Source organism: Equus caballus, chromosome 24, assembly GCF_041296265.1.
Source record: "Equus caballus isolate H_3958 breed thoroughbred chromosome 24, TB-T2T, whole genome shotgun sequence".
NCBI lineage: Eukaryota > Metazoa > Chordata > Mammalia > Perissodactyla > Equidae > Equus > Equus caballus.
In genome coordinates this window covers 34,490,180-34,515,815 of record NC_091707.1, presented here as the reverse complement: position 1 = coordinate 34,515,815, position 25,636 = coordinate 34,490,180, and the positions used below count along the sequence as shown (strand labels likewise).

The 25,636-nt window shown below is 41.7% G+C and overlaps 1 protein-coding gene across 5 annotated transcripts in view; it reads right to left on the bottom strand.

Annotated features, from left to right (window-relative positions):
• The window catches only part of GPATCH2L (G-patch domain containing 2 like), a 60,793-nt gene extending 39,332 nt beyond the window's left edge, over positions 1-21,461 (bottom strand). For all 5 annotated transcript variants that reach the window (XR_011432243.1, XM_023628148.2, XM_023628147.2 and 2 more), the window contains exons 1-3: positions 21,305-21,461; positions 18,387-19,058; positions 4,337-4,401 (exon numbers count right to left, since the gene is read on the bottom strand). Coding sequence is in view for 4 of the 5 variants with exons in the window: in XM_023628148.2 (XP_023483916.1) it covers positions 4,337-4,401; positions 18,387-19,048 (727 nt within the window). In the remaining variant the exon portion in view is untranslated. The remainder of the gene's footprint in view (positions 1-4,336; positions 4,402-18,386; positions 19,059-21,304) is intronic.
• Between the last annotated feature and the right edge of the window lie 4,175 nt (positions 21,462-25,636).

Genomic DNA, 25,636 nt, shown 5'->3' with positions numbered 1-25,636 from the left:
TGAGGGACTTCCTGCTATATTCACATTTCTCATAATAGGTGAATAAAAAATGTACACCCATACCTCATTTTTTCCTTTGTACCTCATTAATGGGACAGAAAAACCATCTTGACACTAGTAATCCAAGCTCCTAAGAAAAAACTAACCACAGAGACAAACAATATAATCCCCTAAAGCTTGTCAAGAAATTATACCATTTGCTCAAGGCCATAATCTTCATTAACAACAAAGTCAAGACTAGACTTATATTTTCAGAATCTTGGTTCAAATTTCTTTCTATTGGCTAAAATGATAGCATCTCAATTTCCAACAGAGTTTATTCCTGCCAACAAAGAGTAAGATACATAACTTTATGTCTGCCATCCCACCCCTCTTTCAAAATAGCAAGGATGAAGGAAATTATTACAAGAATATCTAAAGAGTTCATAACGCATTCAATCTCTAATGTATACTGTCATCCCTCGGTATCCGCAGGGGATTGGTTCCCGGACTCCTGTGGATATCAAAATCCATGGATGCTCAAGTTCTGTATATAAATGGTGTAGTATTTGCAATAACCTACGCATATCCTCCCATATACTTGCAATCATCTCTAGATTACTTATAATACCTAATACAATGTAAATGCTATGTAAATAGTTGTTATACTGCATTATTTAGGAAATAATGACAAAAAAAAAGTCTGTACATGTTCAGTACGGACACAACCATCGTAGGCCTTTCAAACCGCAGTTGTTAGAAATCTGCGGCTGTTGAACCCCCAATATGGATAGCTGACTCTACCAGATCCCAGGGAAGCTGCTCAGGGCATGAAGTATCAGATTCATGGACCACTAACACCTAGGATAGTGATAACTCTTAAATCACTGTGGATATTGCTAAAAGAAGAAATGAAAGCTGCATACTGGTAAACAGCAACAGATACTGCCATGAAAGAAGCTACTCAAAGCGTTCCCTTATAAAAACCCACCACCAACAGCTATTTCTCTAAAACAGTGGCTCTCAACTTTTAGTGTGCATCAGAAGGACAAGGAAGGGTTGTTAAAACACAAACTGCTGGGCCCTACCTGCAAAGTTTCCGACTCTGGTCTGGGCAGGACACAAAATTTGCATTTCTAACAAGTTCCCTAGTGATGCTAAGCTGGTCTGGGGACCATAATTTGAGAGCCACTAGTCTAAAAGCATCTCATCAAACCAGATACATAGGTGAATTAAAGATAGGCATTGGAATTCACAATGTTTCTCTGCACTTCAATATATTAATTCCTTTCTTATTCATAAGCATTCTTTAGGCCATTTATTAAAACTATATTTAGCTAGATCATGTTTTCTGATGACAAATGGCAAACTATAATGGAATTTTTTTGGTTCTCAAGCACTCACTCAAGATTTTTGATAACATGAAAAGGGACTCACTGAATTGAAGGGACCTTGTGAGATCATCGAGACCAGAAGTCTTCAGCCTGGGTTCACTAGGCTGCGTGACTCAGGAGCTCCTCCCAAGACTGCTGCCAGGGCATGAGCAACAGGCTGAGCGCATCAGGCTCCTGACCTCCCGCTCCTTTAGGAACTTGCTTTAGCCAAAATAGGTTTAGCTGTTTTACAATTTGAGGCTCTATGTACAATTCTGTTGGGGGAGGGGGGAGGAGAATTTTTCCTTTAACTGGGTTTCTCAATAAGTATTTATTAAGAGTTCACTATATACTAAGCAATGTGTAACCTATTTTGGTTTCAAATAATATAAAAACTTCTGCCTTTGAAAAGCTTCAATGGAAAAGATACACCTCTATAAATAATAATGTAATATGGTAAGTGATAAGAAAGCAGTAAGTACAGGAAAAAAAAAAGAATAAGGATTCTAGGAGATGCTGCCTACACTGAGCGTATCAGTCAGAATCCCTTTAGGAAACAAACACACATTTATAAGGAATAATTAAGACTTTAACGAAGTGACTATTTACAAAGATGTAGACAGTATTACGAGAAACTAGTAAAGGGATGGTGAAGCACCCTGGAGCCAGCACAGTCAGGAGTCTTTACCATTCCTAGACCTGAGGTGACAAGGGGAAAGAATGGTTATCAGAGCCCAGAGAGAGAACAGTGGTTACAGGAGAAAGGTGCCCAACAGAACTGGTGGCCTTCAGCAGAGGAACACAGCCATTGCCAACCAGCAGCCCAACAGAAAGGGAGTCAGGGAAAGCTCTAATCCAACGGGGTAGACTGCATTATTGTTTCCACCTCTTCACCACTTCCCTGTAACAAAATGACACATCCATACGTCCACGCACTTGGCCCTCTGCCCCTTGCCATGGGAATCCACAGGGCCTTCCCCTTGAGGCAGAGCACACTTCCTCACCCCACGGACATTGGGCTTGGTCCTATGACTTGCTGTAGGTAGTAACAATTAGCAGATGTGATTCAAGCAAAAGCTTTAAATATCCAGGCATGATCTGGCTTGGTCACTTGTCATTCCTGTCCTCCACCATGAGAAGTCCATGCCACATACAGCCATTGCTCCTTTAGCCTAGGTCTCAGGATAAGATACACTGAGTACATACAAACCTAAGTTGAAGCTGAAAGATCAGCTGAACCTGGGTAAGATCAACTGAACCACAGCTAACCTCCAGTCCCATAAGCAAGAAATAAATGTAAACCACTGAAATTTGAGGGCTGTTAAACAGTATCACCATAATAAAAACTTAACTAATGCATCCAATCTTATTCACCTCCCTCCCTCCATTCTTCTGCTGATGCCTCCTTCTGGCCAAACCCAACAAGAAATTGAGGGCAAGAAAGCCCACTGACGTAGTCCATAAATATGCCCTGGAGGGTAAAAAGGAGAACTGTGTCTCGGTGGATGATCAGCCATTCAAGGAAGGGTGAGGATGAGATTTCAGGCAGAGAGACCAGCATAAACAAAAACACAAAAGCAGGAAATAACACAGCTTTGTGCTGAGAACTCTAAGCATCTAAATATCAGCAGAATGTTTGAAGTTGAGGCGGAGACGGAGAGAAAAGCTGGGGCTACAGAATACTCTACAATCCTCCATGATGAACCAAAGATTCCTTATCAGTAGAAAGGCTTTCCAAAGGCCCAAAACTTAATCTGTTGTAATAGGACCACTGTTAAAGACCTCTGTTTAATTATGCATCATAACCCTTAAGAGGCGCATTATGATACTTCATAGGACTGTAGTAAAAGCAAAGAAAAAGAACAAATATTAGTAATTCTGAGCAGTATGCACCAACTCATTCATGCAAAGATAACCAGATCTTTCCAGGAAAGATTTCCTGGTATGAGATAAGAGAACCAAGACTCTAGCAGGAGCCCACCTAGCAGCACACACAGCTTTGAAAGCACAGGTAACTAATGACACCTAGCTCCCTCAGAGGGAGAAAGGGCTAGAACTGTACTCATAACAACCTCCCATATGGTAGGAGGCTCGACACCTCCATCCACGTCCACAACTCGGAGGCATGGGGGAGAGACCCTCCCCACAGTCTCTCTCAACATCAGGACTTGGATGCTGAGTCTCACAGGCCCAGGATCCCTGGGGGGCCTTTGTGGATCAACCCAGACAGGCAGCCACCATGCCTGTCCCTCAATCACTTAACCCTCAGAGAAAAATCACTGGGTTTCCGAGCTAGAAGGGTCTTTAGAGATCTGCAAATCCCTTACTTAGATTAAGAAAACTACATTCCCAAGGAACTTTATGAAATTCTTATTGGTACACAATTAGTGTGGCCCTAAGCAAGTGTACAGGGCAAGAACAAAGTTTCAAATGACTGTTTAGGTAGTAAAAATAAAGAACTGATCATTAACATACACCAGCCTTATTCACAGTGCTCTGTACTAAACTTTAGGAGTTTTAACTCTAGAAAGAAGATGTTTTCTATAATATATTCACCCAGAACACTATGACCATTTATAAATAAGGTTATAAAAATAAATTCTCCCTATGTGAAAATACAAATGTCTTAACACCCAAAGAAAGAGTGTATTAGGATATTTTTTGGTTCTAATAAAAAGCGACTTCCCAAAGTCCCATCCTTGACACTCTAACCCCCTAGATCAATGATTCTCAAAGGCTGAACGACCTGCATAAAAGTCACCACAGGTGCTTGTGGGAAATGCAGATTCCAGGGGCCAACTCTAGACCTATTTGACTTCTAGGAGCTCAGGAATTTACAGTTTTAACAGTTGCCCAGGTGGCTCTTATGTGCCCTAAGATTTGAGAACCACTGCCACAGACAACCATCATATTCTCAGGGCGTCACTCCTATAATCATTAGGATCTTCCCAGAACCAATGCCCCAAAGCTGGGATCAAGATTACCTTGCCGTCCTTCATCGTTGGTAAAGAGCCCTGTGTCACTGCTGCTACAGACACTGCTGGTTTCACTGAAAACAGAGTAAAACACAAGAGAACACGTCAGCCTCAGTCAAAAACAAAGCACTGTCCACTCTTCTGGTTTTCAAATGGAAAGATCACAAGTTTCCCTAATTTCACTCCAGCTCATTAGCCAATCAGAAACATAAATTTCATAGTTAAGTCACAGGGGAAAGTTTATTTTCCCCCAAACAAAAGGAATATAAGAAGAGGAGAATTCTAAAACTTTTACTTACATGTCAAAGTACTTTTAAAATATCTAAAGTCACTTAGGTTAGCATAAGAAAGTTATTTATTAAAGCTCACAGAGGTAATTTCAACCTGGTTTGGTATATTAAACACCACAAATTTACAAATTTACCATCTTATTTTTAAATGTCAACTTTGAGTTTCAAATGAAGCTATCCAACTTTAAGACATCTAGCACTTCTCAAGTTTTCCCATTTACAAAGCAGCAAACAAAAATCCATGAACAGGAAAAAAAATCAGTATGACAAAAGTTCTATTTTCTAAATGTAACGTTTTCCTTGATATCAAGTGGATACAACAAAACTCATTTTCGAAAAAGATATTAAGGTTAAAAATCAAAATATAAAAACAAATTCCACTGGAACTCTTTGAAATAAAACTTTTGTCTCCTAGCTTCATTTTCCAAGCCATTGCTAACAACTGATTCTGCCTCTTCTGATACTGCATTTCCTTCACCAAATCTTCATCAAATTTTCCTTATCTGGTTCAAGAAAAATTTCTCTGTTTTTTACAATATTAGCTATACCTTTGATTGGGAGCGTTTCCATCCAAGCCAGTCAATCTTTGTCACCTGCTCTAGAAGATGGACGAAACTAAAGCAAGGAAGAAACATTCTCACGTTGCTGCATAAAAAGCAGGCTTGGCAAAATCCCCGTCTACATTTCTGGGTCAAAACTCTGAAATATTTTGTATTTTGCAACATTTCCAAATATTTTGCCAACACTAAATCCTAAAAATGCTGGTTAAATTAAGTAGCAGTCCTGTCCTCACTTAAGCCTGTCTCTGAATAACAGGTCCAAGAGATCTGTTGCAGCAAGAGCCAATAAAACATGCTCGATTCTTTAAAGGTTCTTTCATTTTACTGTCTCCTGTACTTATAGCGTGAACATTCTCAGGTGTCACTGTAAGAAATGTCTCACAAAACTACACTGCTGGATTCTGATAGATTTAGACTCTTCGAAGAGCTCTGCGGTTAAAATCCAGAAGACATCCTCACCGAGGATGCATTCCTCCTTCTTCTGTGTTCCAGGAACTGCGCCTGCTGAACTTAGTCGTGGCGGTGGACGTTTAGCAAATTCCTAAGAATACCAGTGTTCTGACTCCACTGAGAATTGCTACACATTCTCTCATCTTCCTAGTTTATTTTTCTCATCTCTCCTCAAAGATAAGGCAAATTTTATATTTTTTAACTCCTCTTGATATTAAGGAGGGATATTTAAGTCCTGCTTGATATTAAAAAAGCACGGCAGACCGTGGGACAGATGTCCTACTCCACCCCCATGTCACATGTTTTATTGGTTAGCAGTATCACGGACTAAGATTTAGGGGTCAGCAAACAACAGCCTGTCACCTCTTTTTGTACGGCCTATGAGCTAAGAATGTATTTTACAGTTTTAAATCACTGGGGGGAAAAAAATCAAAAGATGAATATTTTGTGACACAGAAACAGCGTGAAGTTCAAATTTCAGTGTTCATAAATAAAGTTTTATTGGAATACAGCCACACTCGTTCATTTAGACATTGACTATGGCTTCTTTCACACTACAACTGCAAAGCTGAGTAGCTGCAACAGACAATATAGCACCCACAAAGCCCTAAAATATTTACTATCTGGCTCTTTACAGAGGAAGTTTGCTGATCCCTGCTCTCCACGTATTATTACAAGTTCCACTCTGCAATGCCTACGGTGCCCTCTGTTTGAATATTTTCAATTAAAAACTTAAAACTCTTGCTTTGTTGCAAAGTCTGTCAAGTCTTTTCCCCTCTCATGCCCTGTAAGCACTACAAGATACAGTGCTTCCTGGATCCCCTTTACAAGGATTCCACTCCCTCCTCATATTCTAAATAAAGGGGGCAAGCTCAAAGAAATCTGCTGGATCAAGCAAGGTGTTGGTAACCTAAAACCTTCCTGTCACTGTACATTTTCTATTTTTGTCAACAGCATTTAAGGAGACTCACTGTTCTTGAAAGAGCTTGGACTAAATGTGCCTCTAAGTTTTCTATATATAGTTAATTAGAGTAATGGCAAAGACGTCAAAAATATCACCAGGATTTTAAGGCTGTGATCAAGGGAGATATGTTTTTTCTTCATCAAGAAAATAATTTATGTCGTACAGAACACTTATTACATAAAAGTATCATCATTTTACCAGCATATGGAAATGACTATTTCATCTGATGGCATCTGCTAATTTTATTTATTCCCCCAGAAGAATTTGCATTGTAGAAATCAAATCATATGTAAGAAACTGTTCGCCTAATTAGCTGAGGAGGAAGAAAATGGGGACTTCACAGCATGTTTGCACATAAACACTACAATACAGACGCCAAAACGTAGCACTAGCTGTTAGGTAGAAGCAAATATTCCCCTTTCCAACTTACAGGCCAAAGTGGGCCAGTCCTGCTGCCTTCATTCACTTCTGGCTCAGAGATTATGATTTTTTTTTACATATCTAATCAATAGGATTCAATAATGATTTAGTCAGCTATAAAATGTTAATTTAGCCAATTAACAGAATGTTTCATACTCTGTTAAAAATAAGCTCCTATCTTTCACTAAAGACAATTTTCTTTAGCACCTTTGTAGACCACAAAGTCAAAAAGTTAAAAGATGTCAGGCTCCTATGTATTTTTCCTATTCCAAAACCTTCAAATTTGTTTATAACTTTTTGGCTATGAGCCTTTTTACTAGGCAAGGAAAAAAAGCTGTGTTCCTCATTTTTATGAGAAAAAAATGTGATCCTACCTCTAGTGTCCACTCCACTTGTGGTCCTCTGAAGCTTAGTCAGGAAGACAGAAACTCAGCCTCTATTCGTCTCCAGAAAAAGTAACAAGACAAAGCCCACAAGGACGGCAGGTGATGAAATCTTGTCTTTTCCCAAAATGGCAGCAACTCCTGGAGGCATCAATGCCTCCTGCCTGCCTCGGGAGCCTGTCCTCACGTGATTCTAATCTATAAATAGTTTGCATACCACAATCTTCCTAGAATATTTCTAAAATATTTTGGAGCAGAAATGTATTAACTCTACAAATAATCTGTACATCATTCAAAAAATTCAATCCCAAATTGGGGCAATAAAAAGTCTCTAACAGGAAAAAGAGAAGGAAGGATTCCCCGCCCCCATTTCTCTTTAAATCTTCACTCACTGACTTAGTAAACATTTATTAAGTATTTACCATATACAAGACACTGCTATAACCAGCACTAAAACTAACAAAGAAACACGTCAATTAAATGCATGCAATTTATATAAAACTTAGTCTAAACTATGAGAGAGGGTGTGAAAAGGTAGAGAGAAGAATGATTTCCAACGAAGAATATTCTGCAAATACGGGATGGTGCAAGCCTAGAATTTATCTTGGTAATACTGAGGAAATCATCCCCTTTTAGAAGTTAGAAAATGTCTCAAAAATATTCAGATGTGAGTAAAAACAGTAATAATACATCACACTTCTCTATAATGGTTTGCAATAATAAACATTCTCACACTTAATTCAGCAGCATAGCCATCATTTTAAATAAGACAAAATGATATTAAAGCCTGGATTTTGGACCACCAATTGTATTACCTAATTATTACAATATTGATAGTACAGCAACTGAACTACATCCAACCGAAATAACAGGAGAGTAAAGAAAGTCAACCAAACCAGCAGTTCCAGAGGCTTTCCTCCTCAACATTTTATGAAAACTTTCAAACATACAAAAAAGTTGAAAGAAGTTAGTTATCACTCACACTCCATCACCTAGATACTGCAATTAACATTTTGCTTTGTTTTGTTTTATCACACATCTATCCATCTAACCTTCCCTTCTGAATGTCTTTGTAATTCAAGGCGCTCTGGGTAGAGCAGATGATTGAGCATGCATCCACTTTCAGAGAAGCTGATGATCATAGGAACGAGCCTAATTAAACACTATTGATACCTCTTGTCCATTTAAATAACTCCAGGGCAAACACTGTTAACTAAACATTGTAAACTTTGGTACTAACTTTAAAATGCTTTCATCTGAACTACTCTTCTTTCCAAGTTCTGAAAATGAACTGTTTGCCCTTTTGAGGAGCAATTAAAGGGTAGTATCATCAATTAGCAAAAACCTCAGTTTTAAACTACAGTATTTTTATTCTATAGAAGAAATCAGTGTTTTGGTCTTACTAAGTTTTCTAAGTTTGAAACTCACGCATGTTGGTAAAAGCAGAGTCAATTAAGTAAAAATCCAATCTCAGTACCAGAAACATCTAGAGCAGTGATTCTCAACCGGAAGAAATTTTGCACCCCCTTCTTCTCCACCCCCACCAAGGTCATTTGGAAACATTTTTGTCAGAATTTGGAGGCAGGTGGGGGAGTTGGTGTCCTATGGCATCTAGCGGGTGGAGGCCTGGGATGCTGCTAAACACCCTACAATCACAGACAGCCCTCACAATAGAGAATCATCTGGCCCGAAAACGTCAGTGGTGCCCAAGTTGAGAACCCGTATCTAGAGTGATGAACAAAGCAGAGGGATGGAGGAGGCAAGGCGTCATGTTAAAGGAAACCACTTCAGAGGAGAGGAGCCTGTGCACCTCTGCCGGATAGAGCCAGCTTCCAAGGGCAGAGGTCAACATTCCACAGAAGCAACAATGTCACTCCCTTGCCAGGGCTGGGCCAGGGCCTCAAACAGTCTGAGGCCTCCAGATCCTAGGAACCTTGAGAAGGCAGCTGGACCTTCAGGCAAAGTGGTAGAAATGAAACTACTCGAGAGTTGTACACCCTTCCCTGCCTAGCCCAGGCAGAAAGAAGATCCTATAACCATGGAAGAGAGAGCTCCAGACTGGGCAAGAAGGAAGTATCTTGCTCATTTCAATGTTCCCAATGCCCATGATAGCACCTGGTACACAACAGGCATTGGGTAATTGTTAAATGGCACGAACTTGTGCACATCAGCGCTATTCCTCCCCTTGTACAGCCTGTGTGGCATGTCACTTCACTCTCTAATCCTATTTTCCTGCACGTAAAGGTGGATGGATTGTTCTCAGGATGTGCTGACACGAGGCACGTGAACCCACTTTGTGAATTCTAGAGCATTATACAAAAAAGCAAAGAACAAGAGTCCAAAGCTACTTCTAGAATGCTAATTCTTGTATACGCCCAAATATTATTACTTTAGAGGTTAACAGTAGTAATTTCCTCACTGACACTCTTATTAAAATAATAATCTAAATTCTATGGAATTCTCAATTATACCTCAATAAAAAAAAATTCTATGGGCCTCAAATCTATTTTCACTTTAAATGGAAAAAATGTGGCCTACAAAATCTGGTATTCTTCCTGCACTGGGTTTCATCCAAGAGAGGGAGACATTGCGTTCAGCAGATACCTAAACTACAAGTATCTCAAGAAGGGGTTTGGTACTTGAATGAGATTATTAGTAAAACCATTAATATAGAAGGTTATTATTAATTACTGATACCAATAATATCATTTATTGAAGTCTACTATAGGCCAGGCAAAGCACTAAGTGCTTTATATTCATTATTTCATTTCTCCTACCCCAAAACTCTGTGAGGGAACAATGTCAACCTCCTATTACAGATGAAGGGATGAGGCTTAGAGAGGTTAAGCAACTTGCCCAACAATACACAGCGAACAATCACCGGAGCCAGAGCGGTGCACCTCTCCAAGGCCCATTGCTCGCTGAATGGCCACTAAAATACAGATGGGGCAGACAGATTTGCCTCATTTACTCAGTCAATCCCATGTTTCTCCACTCCTATGACAGTGAATTTCAGCACTTCTCATTTTCATTCCTCTGAAATGCAAACAGATTAATGGAACCAGGGAAAGAGTGTTCCTTTGCTTTTTGCTACTTAAAACATTCAGACAGCTGAAACTCCAGCTGTGCTGGCTACTACTGCTTATCAGCTAAAAACATATCATATACACTGAACACCAAGAAAACTAATGACGAACACACTTCAGAAAGAAGCTCTCCCCCTTAATGCCAGATCTTGAATTTAAAAAATAAATACTCATCTTCAGTATACTTACTTATAATACAACAAAACAGACTCTCACGGATCTACACCCTGCTTACCCTTACAGTTCCCAAATGCCTTTGAAATCAAAATAAAAACATTCTTCTAATAAGTTCTGGGGAAGTATTAGTCTGAGAACACTATTCCTGAATTTAGCTTCACACTAAGTTAGGAAAAAATTTCAGAATACAGTAGCCATTTGTCGTAACCAGACTCCCAGATGACCCCCAACGGTCCCAGGCGCCTGGGATTTCACACCCTGGTTGGTCTGTGTAACCAACAGCACAGGCAGAAGTAATGGTATGTCACTTCCAAGATTACTTTATAAAAGACTGTGGCTTCCACGTTGGGCACTCGAAAGAGAGCACCTAGGCTAGCTGGCGTGCTCGTGCGGGCGCGCTCTCTGTCCTCGCTCAGACCATTTGCTCTAGGGGAAGGCAACTACCGTGTCTGGAGGATGCTAACAGCCCTGTGGAGGGGCCCACGTGGAGAGGAACTGAGACTCAGTCCAACAGCCTGTAATGAAATGAGATCTGCCTACAGCCTTGTGAGTGAGCTTGGAAATGGATCCTTCAACCCCAGTGGAGCCTTTAGACGACTGCAGCCCCAGCCAACGATGTGACTGTATCAGTATGAGAGATGCTGAACCAGAACCACCCAGCTAAGCTGCTCCCGGATTCCTGACTCCAGGAACTGCAAGACTATAAACATCTGTTATTTAAAGCTACTAAGTTTTAGGGCAATTTTTTCTGCAGCAATGGATAATACAGCATCTTTATGAATTTTTTTTCCTTCTTCTTCTCCCCAAAGCCCCCCAGTACGTAGTTGTGTATTCTAGTTCTGAGCGCCTCTGGTTGTGGCATGTGGGACGCTGCCTCAGCATGGCCTGACAAGTGGTGCCATGTCCGCGCCCAGGATCTGAACCAGCAAAACCTTGGACCGCCTAAGCGGAGGGCGCAAAGTTAACCACTCAGGCACGGGGCTGGCTCCCTGTGAATTCTTTTTTGAAAATAATTCCCTGATTGCTAGCCCTAAGGAGAAGCTTCAAGTTTCAGTAAGACAAATCTTGCTGAATTCCCACAATTAGGAGAAGAAAACAAGGCCTGTCCTCTGACCTGAGAGCTTACTAGTTCTCTCATATTCCTAATCACAGAAGACTGTAAATTTAGAACTGAATGAGAGTCATTTATTCCTGTCTCAATCACAATAAGGAGGTAAAGAATTAGTTTATCATCTATAATCAAGTTGGTATCAATAAGTTATCACCTGGGTTTCTCACCCATTTAAGATTATTAACCAAGTAGCTTGAATAAGAGGTGTCTTTTACACCTAATTTTAAAAGAAACAAGCAAGATAGAGTTTATGGCTTACATCATCATGCTAAAAAATCAGGGGTTTTCACTTTAATTTTTTTATTAAATAATAATGCATTTAACAAAAATTAAAAACTGTCTTAGAATTCAGAAAAACAGAAAGGAAAAAATGTCACTTTTAGATGCATCACCCAAAGACATCTTTGCTCAATTTTTTCCCTACTTTTTCCAAGGTCGAGGTGGTACATTTGTAACCTTATGTAATCAGACTTCCGAGTCCGAAAGGAAACGTGACTGAGGGAGAGGTTTTTCAGAGAAACACCTCACACTCATTGCAAAATTATTCCCGTAAGTTATGAGAATGTAAAAGGAAGGAGTGTGTTTTCCAGTTTCATTCAGATGGTCCCATGAAAGGTGGCAACACCCCTCCAGGGTCAGGGTCGTTAGCATGGCCGCTGCAATCAGGTGTACTTTACAGGGGTAATGATTTTCCTCAGGGCTCTGCCACTGAGCGGGCAGCTGTGGCTTAAAGAGTCTACCCATCCTTTTAAGACTTACCTTTTCTTAGAGCTAACGGTGCGTCATCTCTGGTTAGACAAAATGTCTTTTCAGAGTAAACTTTTAAAGAGCATATATTCCGAGTCCTGAATATCTGAGAACGTCTTTCTGCTGACTTTCCATATGGAATCTGTCTTGGCTATAAACAAAATCCCGGGGGCCGCGGGGGCGGGGGGGTGGGGAAGGTGGGAGGACAACTTTTCCCCCTCAAAACTCTTTCGGCAAATGTAGCCCCGCACATTTTGTACTGTGGTGGTGAATGCCAGCCTTATTTTCACCCCTTTCAAGACTTTGCTTTATACCTGCTCCACCCCCACCACCAATGCAGAATGCAAATATTGCCAGGATACATCTGGGCAGATGTTTCTCTTCATTGGTTTCCCCTTTTAATCTTTATACTTAATTTTTTCAACCCAGGAACACTTTTTCTCTTCAGTTATATTTTTTAAATCGCTCTTCCCATGCTTTGGTTTTTCCCTTGGGAATATTTACACACTTGCAGACTGGGCCTCTATCCTCTGTCCTCCAGATCTATCACTTTCTCTCTCATTTTTACCTCCTCTCTCTCCATTTTGGGAGGGTTTCTGAAGTTTCCCACATCATCAACTTGCTGCAGGATGAACTGTCCTTCATTTTACATTGTAATTGCATTTCAAATTTCCCTATAATTTTTCCTTCCATACTACTGGGTTTTCAAATAGCCATCTTTTTGTCTTTATGATTTGCTCTCCCTGTTTTGAAGTGTTTAGATCTTCCTGCATCCTAATGAAGATTTTCTAAAATGTTCTTCTGGTTTCCACTGGCAATCATTTTCAAAGATGTGTTCTTCCTCCAAACTTTCCAGATGATGTCCCCTTTCCCTTATTTTGCAGAACTTGTTCAAAGGTCTCTTCTTGAGGACTGGTTTACCTAGAACCCGGTATTTGCCAGCAGAAAAGGTGTGTAAATTACCCTTGCTCCCATTCTCTCCCCCTTGGATAAGGCAGCACGCTCTTCTCACATCTACAATTGGCCAAGAGGACATGCAGAGCCCCTAGCCTAAATCCCAGTGTCACTGGTAGGCTTTTATCTCATATAGCTATGCTGGACTGAGAGAGCATCTTCTTCTAACCCTCACTGCCTGATTCTCACCCCATTCCAGCAGTCTGCAACAAATGAAGGTATATAAAACACTAGGATTTCCAGAACGCACTAGTAAGAATGCTTTTTCCTTCTCTACCCACGCCAACAGTAAACTTTCTTCTTGGAGACTATATTTCTCAGGACTCAAGACACTGTGGCTGCCTCCTCCCCCAAAATACAAATACACACACAGAAAACACTAAGATTCCCTATCTGGGTGTATTCTGGGAGTCATAGCCTCCAAACAGAAACTGAGAGATACTGATTGGCAAGTAAAGCATGGAAGAACACTCAGTTCAAACCACAGCTGCCCAATTTTCTGACTGAAAAGGACCTTGCGTTTCTGAACCAAGGGCTGACCACAGAGAAAGCTTTAAGCAGGGTCTCACTATCTACCCTCAGGGCAGGCTCAGCATTGCTGATGTGGGCTTTCAATCCCACTCGCCAGGGCAGTTCTATCAGCCTTGCAGTTACAGGAAATCTCGGCCATAGGCCAACTATGAGTCCTAGCTCCTGGCGATGTGAGTTTGCAATGTTTTACGTCTGCATAAGTATTTGAGTGGGCAGTTGAGGCCACTTATCAGATACTTTTTAAAATATGAAGTTACAATGATGGGAAAGAGATACAATGAAAAGAGTTACAGAATCTCAGTGTTGCAAGGAACCTTAGAGCTCATTCAGTTCAATCCCTACAGTAACTCAGTAAGGGGTCACCAAGCCTAGGCTTGAATCCCTCCAGTGATCTAGAACTCATTACCTGATAAACAATTCACTTCACTTTCACAGAGTTCTAATTTTTAGAATGTTATATTTCATACTGAGGCATTAGTTAACTCTCTGTACTTTCTATGAGTCCTAGTTCCTTCCTCTGGAGTCACACAGAATAACCCTAACTTTTCTTTCAAGAGGTAGACATTTCTTTCAAGAGACAGATCTTCAAATACAACAGTATTAAATCCACCTCTCAGGTTGTCTTTTTCCATTGTTCCATAGGCTATACCAGCAGAACTTTGAATGAGTCTATATAAACACGTTATGCTAGCCATTCAAAAACTCAAATGCAATAGTACCATTTGCAATGACGGTAAATAGACTCTTGATCAGCATCCCTATTTACAAAATAGAACACAGAGCATCCTCGACCTACCACATATATTATTTTGCACAGCTCCAGTAACCCCTGATTAATGACCTCCACTTGCAAAGGAGGCTACTTACCTTAACCATGAAATAATGAATGCTATTGATCCAACAAGCTACTGCTACAGAGTGTTATTGATCACCCAATCTTTGGTTAAAATGGTCCTCATTTAGCAATTTCACTGTCGCAAACACCTGGAGCAAAGCACGCTCATAATTAAAGAGTTTGGGGGAGTTCAAGTGAGAGGTGATGGACAGAGATCTCAGCTCTCTCCCATTTATTCTTGCTTCTGAGCTATTGTTTGTGTCAGAAGGGATATTGATTTTCTATAAAAATAAGAAAACAAGAGGCACCAAGGGGCCGCAGAAGGTCAGCATGGGCTGGAGAAGGAGGGGGAGGGTTAGCACTCTATCTCTGTCACTTGCCTTCCAAGAGAAAGGGAAATTTTCTTTCCGGGGAGATCAGCTTCTAATACATCACCTTAGGAAAGCTCCTGACTGTGACTTCAGGCCATCACCAAACCGACTCACTTACGAAAGAAAAGCAGCTGGACTATATATTCGAGAGAACGAACGAACGATGTGTTAGTGAGGAAGAGAACAAAGCGAAGCTATGAATCACCTAATTAATATCTGCTATTTAGATCATCTGAATAAAGATCAGTAGAAAGGAATTTTACAAAAGAGTTGTTCCATTTTAGAATGGAACACACATGCACAGAAAAATATTAAAATAATAATTCATCTTTTTGCAGACAAAAAACTATTACATCATAACCATTTCAGTTCCTCAGAACTCTTGAGGGATTGGTTGATATAGAACTGAAAGAACAGAGAGAGAAAAGCAAAAAGAATTATTGGTTAAGCTTAAAAGTACTCCATGTTTAGTCAGCAGAGCAAATTTAAGGAAATTAGAAATAAAGCTCTCTGATTGAGACATACATTTTTGAACCTAAAACACCTAATACATGCTTTTGAAAAGAATTCTATCTAAGCTAGGCTTAATGATCAACTTCATCCTAATAATTTTACAAGTTGGATCACGTACTCTGACAGCCCTCAATGTCACTGACAAAAAGTAAAGCTCTACACCTTGATCTGTATGTGAACAAACTGGCACATCCAAGCAGATTTATGAAAGAGTAGCCAAGAGGATTTTTCAAAGCATTTTTTTAATGCAGAAAAAAGTAGGAAAATTTTGACAAGAATCAACTCAGCAAGACAATATATCCAAATCATAAACTATTATCTACTTAAACACACTCTAATGCTAGTCCTACTTATAAGGTGTGCTTAATAATTGAGGTCAGATTTTAGTTCCACTCTACTGTTCAGATGCTGAACATAATATGCAGTCAAAGACTAACAAGCAGATATATAGGAGGAAAAAAATACAAAGTACTTCTGTTTGTAACTACAGATGAATCAGTAAGTCAAGATGAATTCTCAACTCCTAAATAATTAGACCTAAAGAATTTTTCTCATATTCCATGCCTGCTGTCACTCCATCCATTATTCCCTCATAACTACCAGCACTTTGGCATCTACATTCCTGAAAGAACTCTGAAGTCATGGACCAGGGAGACAGCCCAAATTGGGGAAGCAGTTCTCCCCAACTTGAAAAGGGTAATTCATAAGAACTGCAGCCTACCTGAATGTGTCCAGGCTCTCAGATAACTAGAATGTGTTTTATCACCACCTGCCTGTAATGTGCAATAGATGTCCAGAATAAAGAGCAACCAGAAAGACTGAAGGGCCTCACTGCTAGATGACAGGCTCTGCTTTTGGAACCACACTCAGGCTGTTACCTTAGAGTAGACAGAGTTAACAGTCTTTCACATACACAATTATGTCATAGTTTAACAAGAAATTCTGGGGAAGAAACAGACACAAGCTATCATCTCAAAAAGCTATGATTAAAACCGCCATTCTCAACAGTAAGCTTACTGTCTGGTATGTATGCTCGATACTGAAACAAACTTGAACACCTCCACTGAGGGTTTCGGTATCGTGAAAGGCTACCAACTGACTAAGCATTTCTTGTTTGATGAAAAAGAGCATGATGAGGAAAAAAATCTCTATAATCCAAAATTACACATATAAATTGGGTAAATAGGCCTTAGAACATACATTAGAGAAAAATTAGGAAAGTGAAATTATAAGCCTACCTAGTTGTGCAGACTGACAAATATAAGGATGGTAAGAAAAATTTTAAAAGCTGGATTAAAAACTGCCCATGAAAGGTACAGGCATACAGACCTAAACAGCTTTTCCTGTTACTGACACAGCCTCAGCTCAGAGTTCTTAAAATTTATGTCTTTGTTTTTCAGACAAACTTCAGTAGAAGCAAAGTCCTTAGGAAGGTCATACATCCTACAGCTGTAAAAGTTAAGATGAGACAGAAAAGAGCCAGGGAAAAGGCAAACTCAAAGGGCAGCAAAACACGGTGGATAAGTCTGAGCTTTGGAATCGGGTTTGATTCCTAGTTTTGCCACTGGGTGACCGTGGGCAAAATATTTAAATGCTCTTGACCTCCATTTCCTCTTCTATAAAATACAAATAGTCATACCTACTATACAGTGGAGCTGCAAAAATTAAGTAAGAATATATGTTATGCACAATAGTATAGTGCCTGGCATACAGTTAGTGCTTAATAAATGCTAGCTAATATGAACAATAACAGAATACAATGGCTCTCAATCAGGAGTGCTCAATCCACTTGGCTTGCTATTATGAAGAGGGGTGGGAACAACGCAGAGATGCCAAATATCCTGCAAGGCATGGGACAGCCCCTCACCACAAAGAACCACCCCGTCTGAAACACCAACAGCATCTTCACTGACAGAAACAGACATCACACATCAATATTAATACTAATATTAAAGTATCAAGCTGCAGAGTACCAATGTTCCTAGGACTCTCTATCTGAGACATAAAAAATAGAGTCAACAAAAACTGCACTGACATTTTAAACACCACTCACTACAGACAAACTTCCCTGGCTCAGTGGCATCTGGTGTAAGACCAATGGGACTCAGTACCGTTACTTTCAAAGCCTACCGTGGATGTAGAAAACTTGAAGGTCAGCCATAAGCAATAAATCCAATACAGTCAAACTGCAAATAGCAGAGAACAAAACTATAGCCCACAAGTATCTAAAGCCACGATTCTTAACGGGTAAAGGGAGCTTACCAGGAACACTGACAAACTCCACATGCCTGGCACCAGCATCTCACACTCACACACACACACACACACACACAAGCCTCTGCTGAGACCCTGGTTCTAACAATATCCACATAGGGGCTACATGGCATAAACAGCAGTAAATTGTTTTTTAAATTATGCATTTGAGGTACACTTTTTAAATAACTTTTAGAAACAAATGTGTTTCTATTACATACGGCCTTCTTGACATAGGGAAACAGAAGCATGAATGTACTTTAAAAAGCTAGAAACACTAGCTGCTTGGTTAGAGGGCTACCAAGTCAGTATTACACAGGCTGGTTTCAAAGAAAGTTGAACTCATCAAGACTGTGGATGTACTTTGGATAAAATTAGCCAGGAAAATCTCTGACTTAGTAAGGGAGATCTCACCATTCGGACATGTTCTCATCAGAGCCCTGTTTTTGTTCATCTGCTTCACACTCCATCCTTTCTTTCCTTCCCGTTTTGCTTAGGAAAGTCCTATTTTCTGCTGATTCACACAACCCGTGACCTGATGAGGTCCAGGGAGTATTCTCCTTCCAGCGGGACAGACGCTGCTTCTTAGCAGACTTGAACCTGCAGCCTCTCTCATAGCTCCAATCTGACACCTTGAGCTTCTGCTGAAGGCTGGCAGCCACTTCTGCCGTCACTCGCTTCACCTTCCGCCGGCGCCTGAGTGGTCGACAAGGTGCATTTTCAGTAAAGGAGTCAGATTCATGCCAAGAATGTTGCTTACTCTTAACAATGGCGTTGAGAGCTGGGTGCCGTTTGGCCACTGCTGTGTCATCAGAGTCACTAAAATTGGTGACCGGCGCCATTTCTCGACAGTCCTTAATGGCCTCATCCAGACTTGACTCGGAGGCCTCACTGTAGCAGCAGGCATGCTCTGCCAGGTGAGTGAAGTCCGAGCGGCGCTTCCGGCCCCTCCGCTTGCGGAGCTGCCGCCTCTGCTGCCGGGGGCTCAGTGCCATCTCCTCCCACAGCTCACCAAGCTTATTCTGCTCAGATGTCTGCTCCAAGGCTGAGGCTAAGTCATGTACCAGCTCATCCATGGGGCCACATCTGCCAAAAGGAAGTTCAAACAAAGAAAAAGAAAGCCTGAATAGGATCTGTTTAGAATAATTTTATAAAATAGATCATGGCACCGCAGAGGCCACCCTATCTATAGAAAATAAAGTCACCTTTCATCTGGCTACACTTAGACTCTGCTCCTACCAGCCATGCTCCCTTAAGCCACTAAAAATAGGTGTTTGGCCCTTGTTAAACGCCTGAAGTCAGTATGTTCTTAAGCGCAAAAACTCGAATGCTCACCAGATGACAAGTGGGATATCAGGAAAAACAAGCAAACTGAGGGGAATAAATCTTTCCCTTTTTCCCCAATTAAACTTGTCACTAAATTACCTGATGATGAGATAAACAAAAAAAAGAAAATGTTTCATCAGAGAGGAACAGAAAAACACACAACTTCAGAACCATGGATGAAGGACTATTCTATGGTCTGGGGTCACTCACAGGAATGCTTATGGCAGGGAACAGAAAGGCAACGTAATGACACACTTTAAGGGAGAATGCTTGCAGTTTTAGTGATCCAAGAATTTGCAGCGTCCCAGCTTTGTACTCTGAATGGAAAAAAGAGACTAAGTTTGCACTCATTCTGGTCTCACCTATCACCTAGAAGCCACCAGGTAAAGAACCTTATAGAGTATGTCATATACTTTTGAATAATTAGCAACTTCTATGCTCTTCTCGCCATCCTTCAGAAAATTAAGTGATCATTCTAATTATGTGCTTCAGTGCCAGACAATCACAGAAAAATGTGATATAAAGACTAAAATGACAGGGATGGGCTGGGCGGAGTCTTTAAGATTTCTAGCTAACTGTTTTCCAAAATCTCCTATTTTTCTATTCATTCTTGTCTAACCATCATTCTTCAGGGGTCACTTCAGAGGCAAACCTTCTAAGGGATGAAAGCAGTAGGAGCAATTTTCAAAATGCCCCTTTAAAGGGAAAGATCTAATATAATTTGCACAACATCTAATTACATACATATTAAATTAGCACTTTTTCCTCAGCCCTTGTTAAGCCCAAAGTATTTCAAGACCATAATTAGAGCTTAAAACTGCGTGTGGCGCCACTCTCAGACCGTATTTCCGTCCATGCAGTTTACATTTTGCAAAAGACTTTCTAAAACCTATTTTCATGCTGTCCCCATGCCAACGAACTCAAAGGCAGGAAAACATCCGTCTAGCTTATCTGCCACATCGGTGGCAGCTATGGGGACACCTAGTTCGAAAGCCACCACCCAAACAAAACTTCTCAAAGTGTCAAAAGCCACACACATAAAATGACCACATCCCTTTAAGCAATAAAACGTAGTTTAAAACTCCATGGCGGGGGTTTAGGAGACAACTGTCCCTAAGACCAAAATAGATAAGTGGGAGCAGCATGGCTCTCTCTCTTTCCCTACTAAAGAACTACTGCTTTAAAAACTCAAGTGGACCTGTACAAACTTTAACCTGGAACCAAGTTACCAAACAACCCGTAGTTGAATGCTTGTGCAGAATCCGTTCCTGCCTAAAAGGCTGCAATTCGAACAGGAGGTGACAGAAGAACCCCGGGACTTCCACACCTCTAGTTTCGGTGCACAGTCCGAGAGGACCCCGGGTCCAGGCAAGCACTCGGGGAGAAGAAAGGGTGGCTGAGTCACGCAAGGGGAGGAACGGAAACTAGCAGAAGTAAAAAGAGAGGCAGGCGCAGGGTCAGAGGGGAAGACAGGCTTGGGGTGGGAGTGGGGGTGGGGGTGGGGGTGGGGGTTGGGGTTGGGGTGGGGGTAGAAGGCAGGAGGCAACTTCTCCCTAGGGCTCACCAGGGGCAGGGTGTCAGCCCTTCCAGGGCGGAAACTGCCAAAATACCAGTCCTGGCCACCAAGCTCCCTCCGATCGGGGGTCGCAGCAAGGCCACAGACTGAGAAAAAGCGTATTTCGAAGGACTCTTCCCCCACGCCCCGGCCCGCCCCCGAGGACCAGGGCGACCACGGCTCGGGACACCAAGCCCTCACGCTGTCGCGCCCTCACGCTGTCGCCAGACAGAAGAAAGGAGAGGAGGCGACTGTCGCCCGGAGACGGCCCGACCCTCATTCCCCGAGATGGGGGCGATGGGCCCTGAAAAGCAAGGCCCTGCCACCTTCGCCCCTCCCGCCGGCCTCCGCGCCCCCACGGCACCCCTGCTGCCCGCCGCAGCCGGGAGCCCCGATCCCCGCTAACGCCGAGCCCCTGCACCCTAACCCTCCGCCCCCTCCGCCCTCTCACCGGCTGCCGCGGCCACCTCCAACGGCCTCCGCTTTCGGGGCCGAGTCTCCCCGCCGGGGTTTCCCTCTCTGACCTCATTTCCGGTCTGGGCCGGAGGGGTGGGGTGGTGGCGGAGTGGGAGGGGCTGGCTGCGCGAGAGGGCCCGCCCCGGCACGGCGCTTCCTGTCCTAGGCCACGCCCACTTCCGCCCCAGGGAGGGCGGGGCCGTGGAGAAGCCGCGAGGAGGGGCTGGGGGCGAGGAGGGGCTGGGGGGCGAGGAGGGGCGGCGGGTAGAAGCAGAACGGGCGCGGTTGGAGGTGCTCACGTAGGAAAGGACGTTCATCCCGCCTAGATGTGCTCATGTTCTTCGGGGATGTCAGGAAGCTGGGCCCTAGAGAGGGACATCGGCCTCGCCCTTGCTTGCTGACCTACTTTTACAAGGAGTGTGTGAAATTGGGGGGAAATAGATCCCTCCTCATCCTTAAGCGTGAGAGTTGGTACAACCTTTCGTGGGATAGCTTTGTAGTGAGTTACTCAGTTTTAAAAATACATATGCCTTGAGCAACAAAGCAAGTAAAGTACTATTGGATTATAACTCGAAGTATGAAAGTAATATCTGTTAGTCCATACTGCTATAAAGTAATGATATGAATATGATATAAATAAGTTAAATGGGGAAGAAGAGGTAAATCTCTGGTGCAGAATTCCAAATAATTTATGTAGATACTGCACCCTGAAGCATAACTCCTAGCTTTTTAAATGTGGGCTGTGCATAGTGACTTCCTTCCAAAGTACAGTATGGAAAGGGGAAAAAATAAGTAACTTTTTGGTGGAGAAACTAGACAAGCACTACCTCAGCCAGGTGATCAAGGTTAACATGAACAGTAATATATCATGTTGATACTATGTGGGCTAGATATGCTATGCTGAGAATGGCATTTTATCTTAATGGTACTTTCCTTCCAAAACCTGTAACTGCAGTTTAAATAGAAGAAAAAAAATCAGACAAACCCCAGTGAGGGACATTCTACAGAATGCAAGGAAAGTCTGAGAAACTGTCACAGCCAAGGGGAACCTAAGGAGACATGACAATTTAATGTAACATGATATCCTGGATGGGATACTGAAACAGAAAAAGGACATCAGTTAAAAACTAAAGAAATCTAGATAAAGTAAGGGCTTTCGTTAATAATAATGTCTCGGTACTGGTTCATTAATTGTGACAAATGTGCTATATTAATATAAGATGTTAATATGGAAAACTGGGTGTGATGTATATAGGAACTGTCGATAGACATTTCATAATTTTTCTGTAAACCTAAAACTATTGTAAAATAAAAAGTTTATTTTTAAACAGGCACATGCCTTATGACCCAGAAATTCTGACTCTAGGAATTTTATTCTAAGGAAAAATTGGAAATCGGCACAAAAATGTTAAATACAGATTAATTCATCTTTGCAGGATTGGGGGGGAGGGGGAGTGAGGAGACTAGAAAAGAGCCTGAAATCCTCCAACAGGAGTTAGTTATCCAAATTATGGTACATCTATGGATGGAATACCTAGCAGCCTTTTTAAATTGATGTGGAAGAATATTTAATGACATGAAAAGTCATCGATTTCTGATTGTGTACTTTTCTGAATGACTATCATACTCCAATAAAAATGGTGTATACTCTAAAAATGTAGAGTGTGGCTCTATTCATGTAAATAGGAAATTAAATCTATACTTGCTTAGGAATATAACCAGAATGATGTACTACACATCATCCAAAATAGTTCCATTATAAATGACTATATCTCTTATCCACTATTTTCATGGATTTTCATAATTTTCTACAGGTGAAACTTATTGTGCAAAGAATTAAGAGAGGAGACTGACGTTTTGAGCCAGCGTGACTAAGGGAGTGATCAATGCCATTGCACAGCTAGAAAAGCAAAGAAGAGAAACAGATTTGGTGGGAAATGATTAATTCCATTTTGGACACACTGAATTTGTGATTTCCACAGGACAGAAAGATAAAAATGTTCAAAAGGTGCCCACAGCCATCAGTCCTCTTTTCTGCTTAAGTGAAGATGTCTCCCAGAAATCATAGGATCTCCCATGGTGTCGAGTTGCCTCCGTCATCACCTAAAGCTCCAAAATTTCTAGCTTTTATTTTCAGCTTTCTGCTATCTCCACCTGTTTGCTCCACCAGCATCTCCAGTTTAAGTTGTCAAAGCAAAGCTTGGTTTCTTCCATAGTCCCTGTCAAATCTGCCGCTTTTCCACTGTTCCCTGTTTGGGAAATGTTTACCATGATCATGTAGTCACTCTGGTGAGAAACTTCAAAGTTATTTTTAGGTCCTGCTTTTTTCTTATATCCCTTCATCTAGTTAAATGCCAAGCTTCATGGATTCTACTTTTACAGTATTCTTGCACTCACCCTCCCTCTTGCTTTCTCTCTGCCGTTCGCCTGGGTAGGCAACCACTCTTCTGGATGGTGCAGCAGCCTCTTTACTGGTCTTCCCACTTCTAATCTCTCCCCAAACAAGTCATTCTCTACACTGGCGCCACGGTGAGAGTCCTGAAACAAAGTTTCAGTTCACCCATCTTTCACTACCTTCCGCATCGTGCTGGAGCACCCCAGACCACTTGTTATTTCTTGAACCACCCCCTGGGATTTAGGATGATTTAAAGGCTCAATGCCAATGTCTTCTCCATGAAGCCTTCACCTTGCTCACCTACTCTCCTGGGCTCTCAGCACTTGACAGTATCTTTATTACAACATTTTCTTCATTCAACCTTGAATTAGAGCCAATTATGTGCAAGTTTGCCTCCCCAACTAAGTTTGTCATTCAACAAATATTTACTGAGCGCCGAGACGTGCCTGGCCCTATGCTAAGCTCTGGAGATGCAGCTGTGTGACCAATGAAGCCTACTCCACTGCCCCACAGCTCCCGTCCAGCCATTGTGTTCCCACCAGTACCTAGCACAGTGCTTTGCACATGGTAGGTGCTGAGTAACTACTGTCAATTGAAAAAACAGACACTTGTTTACAAAATGCTAGGACAGGAAATTAGAAGTGATTGTCTCAATCTTAGCAGAAAAGTTAAATGAAAGCTCCACCTTCAGGTGATGGTGTTAATCAGGGGCATGACCACCCAAAGAAAGAAGGTAGAAGGAGAAGCCAGTGGGGGATGAAGAGGACAGCTCAAAAGGAACAGAGAGCATTTGAAGGGAACCCAATGTATAGAAGCCAGAAAAGGGAGAAATTTAAGAAAAAGAGGATCAAAAGGGAAATTGGGGAGGAACAGTTCTAAGGAAATGCCATCACACTTGGTGAGTGAAGAAGTCACTGATGATAGGGAGTTTTGCACAGACTGCGAGCAGTTAACAGTGGAGGTGGAAGGGAAGCCAAGGGTGAAGCTCCATAACTGACTGGCTGTGTCTAGAGCTACCTGCTGAACTTTGAGCCCTTGCTTTCTCATCAATGAAATGGAGAAAATAATAGAATGTACCATATCCTGGCTGGTGATTAAATGAAGTGATGAATGCAAAGCATTTAGCATAGAGCCCAATACAAATTAAGTGCTCCAAAAACTTAGTAGTTACTGAGAAGAGGATGAGCATCTAGTCAACAAGTTTCCCTCGATTGACCATTATTAGCATGAAACTGTTAGTTGAATAAGGAAATCACTAGCTGAAAAGATCCACACATAGGAAGAAATAGTAGGTTTCTCTATCCTTTGTCCTCCCACAAAAACAAAACAAAACACACACACACAAAGCACCTCTGCTGTTGATTCATTAGATTCCCTGCAGTTATAGTAAACCGAGAGTCCTCACCATGGCTGGCACAGCCTGAGATCTGACCCCTGCTCCCTCTCGGCTTCATCCTGACCCTCTTGTCCATGCTTATAGTATCAGCCCACCAAGCTCTCTCTCCTTGCATCCCTCAGGGCCTTGGCATATGCACTCCTGCAACCAAGAATACCTATCTACAGGGCTTTGCAGGCAGAGGTGGGGGGATCGCCTCATCTTTGAAGTCTTAGCTACAATGTCACCTTCACAGAGAGGTCTTTCCTAACAAAATCTGAAGGAATCCTCCTCCTCTTGCCGTTTTCTATATTGTCATCTTCTTTTTTTTCCTTATGGCCTGTATCATAATCCAATGTAAACTTGTTTACTTGATGTATACTTGTTTACATTCTGTCACCTCCCAATAGAATGTAAATATCATAAGAACAGGGACATTGTCTTTCTTTTTGCCTTTGTGTCCCCCTCGCACCTAGAACAGTCTGAAGAAGGCATCTAAACCTTTGATGTAGGGGTGAATTCCTCATCCTCTCATCCCCACAATTCTTTTCCATTTC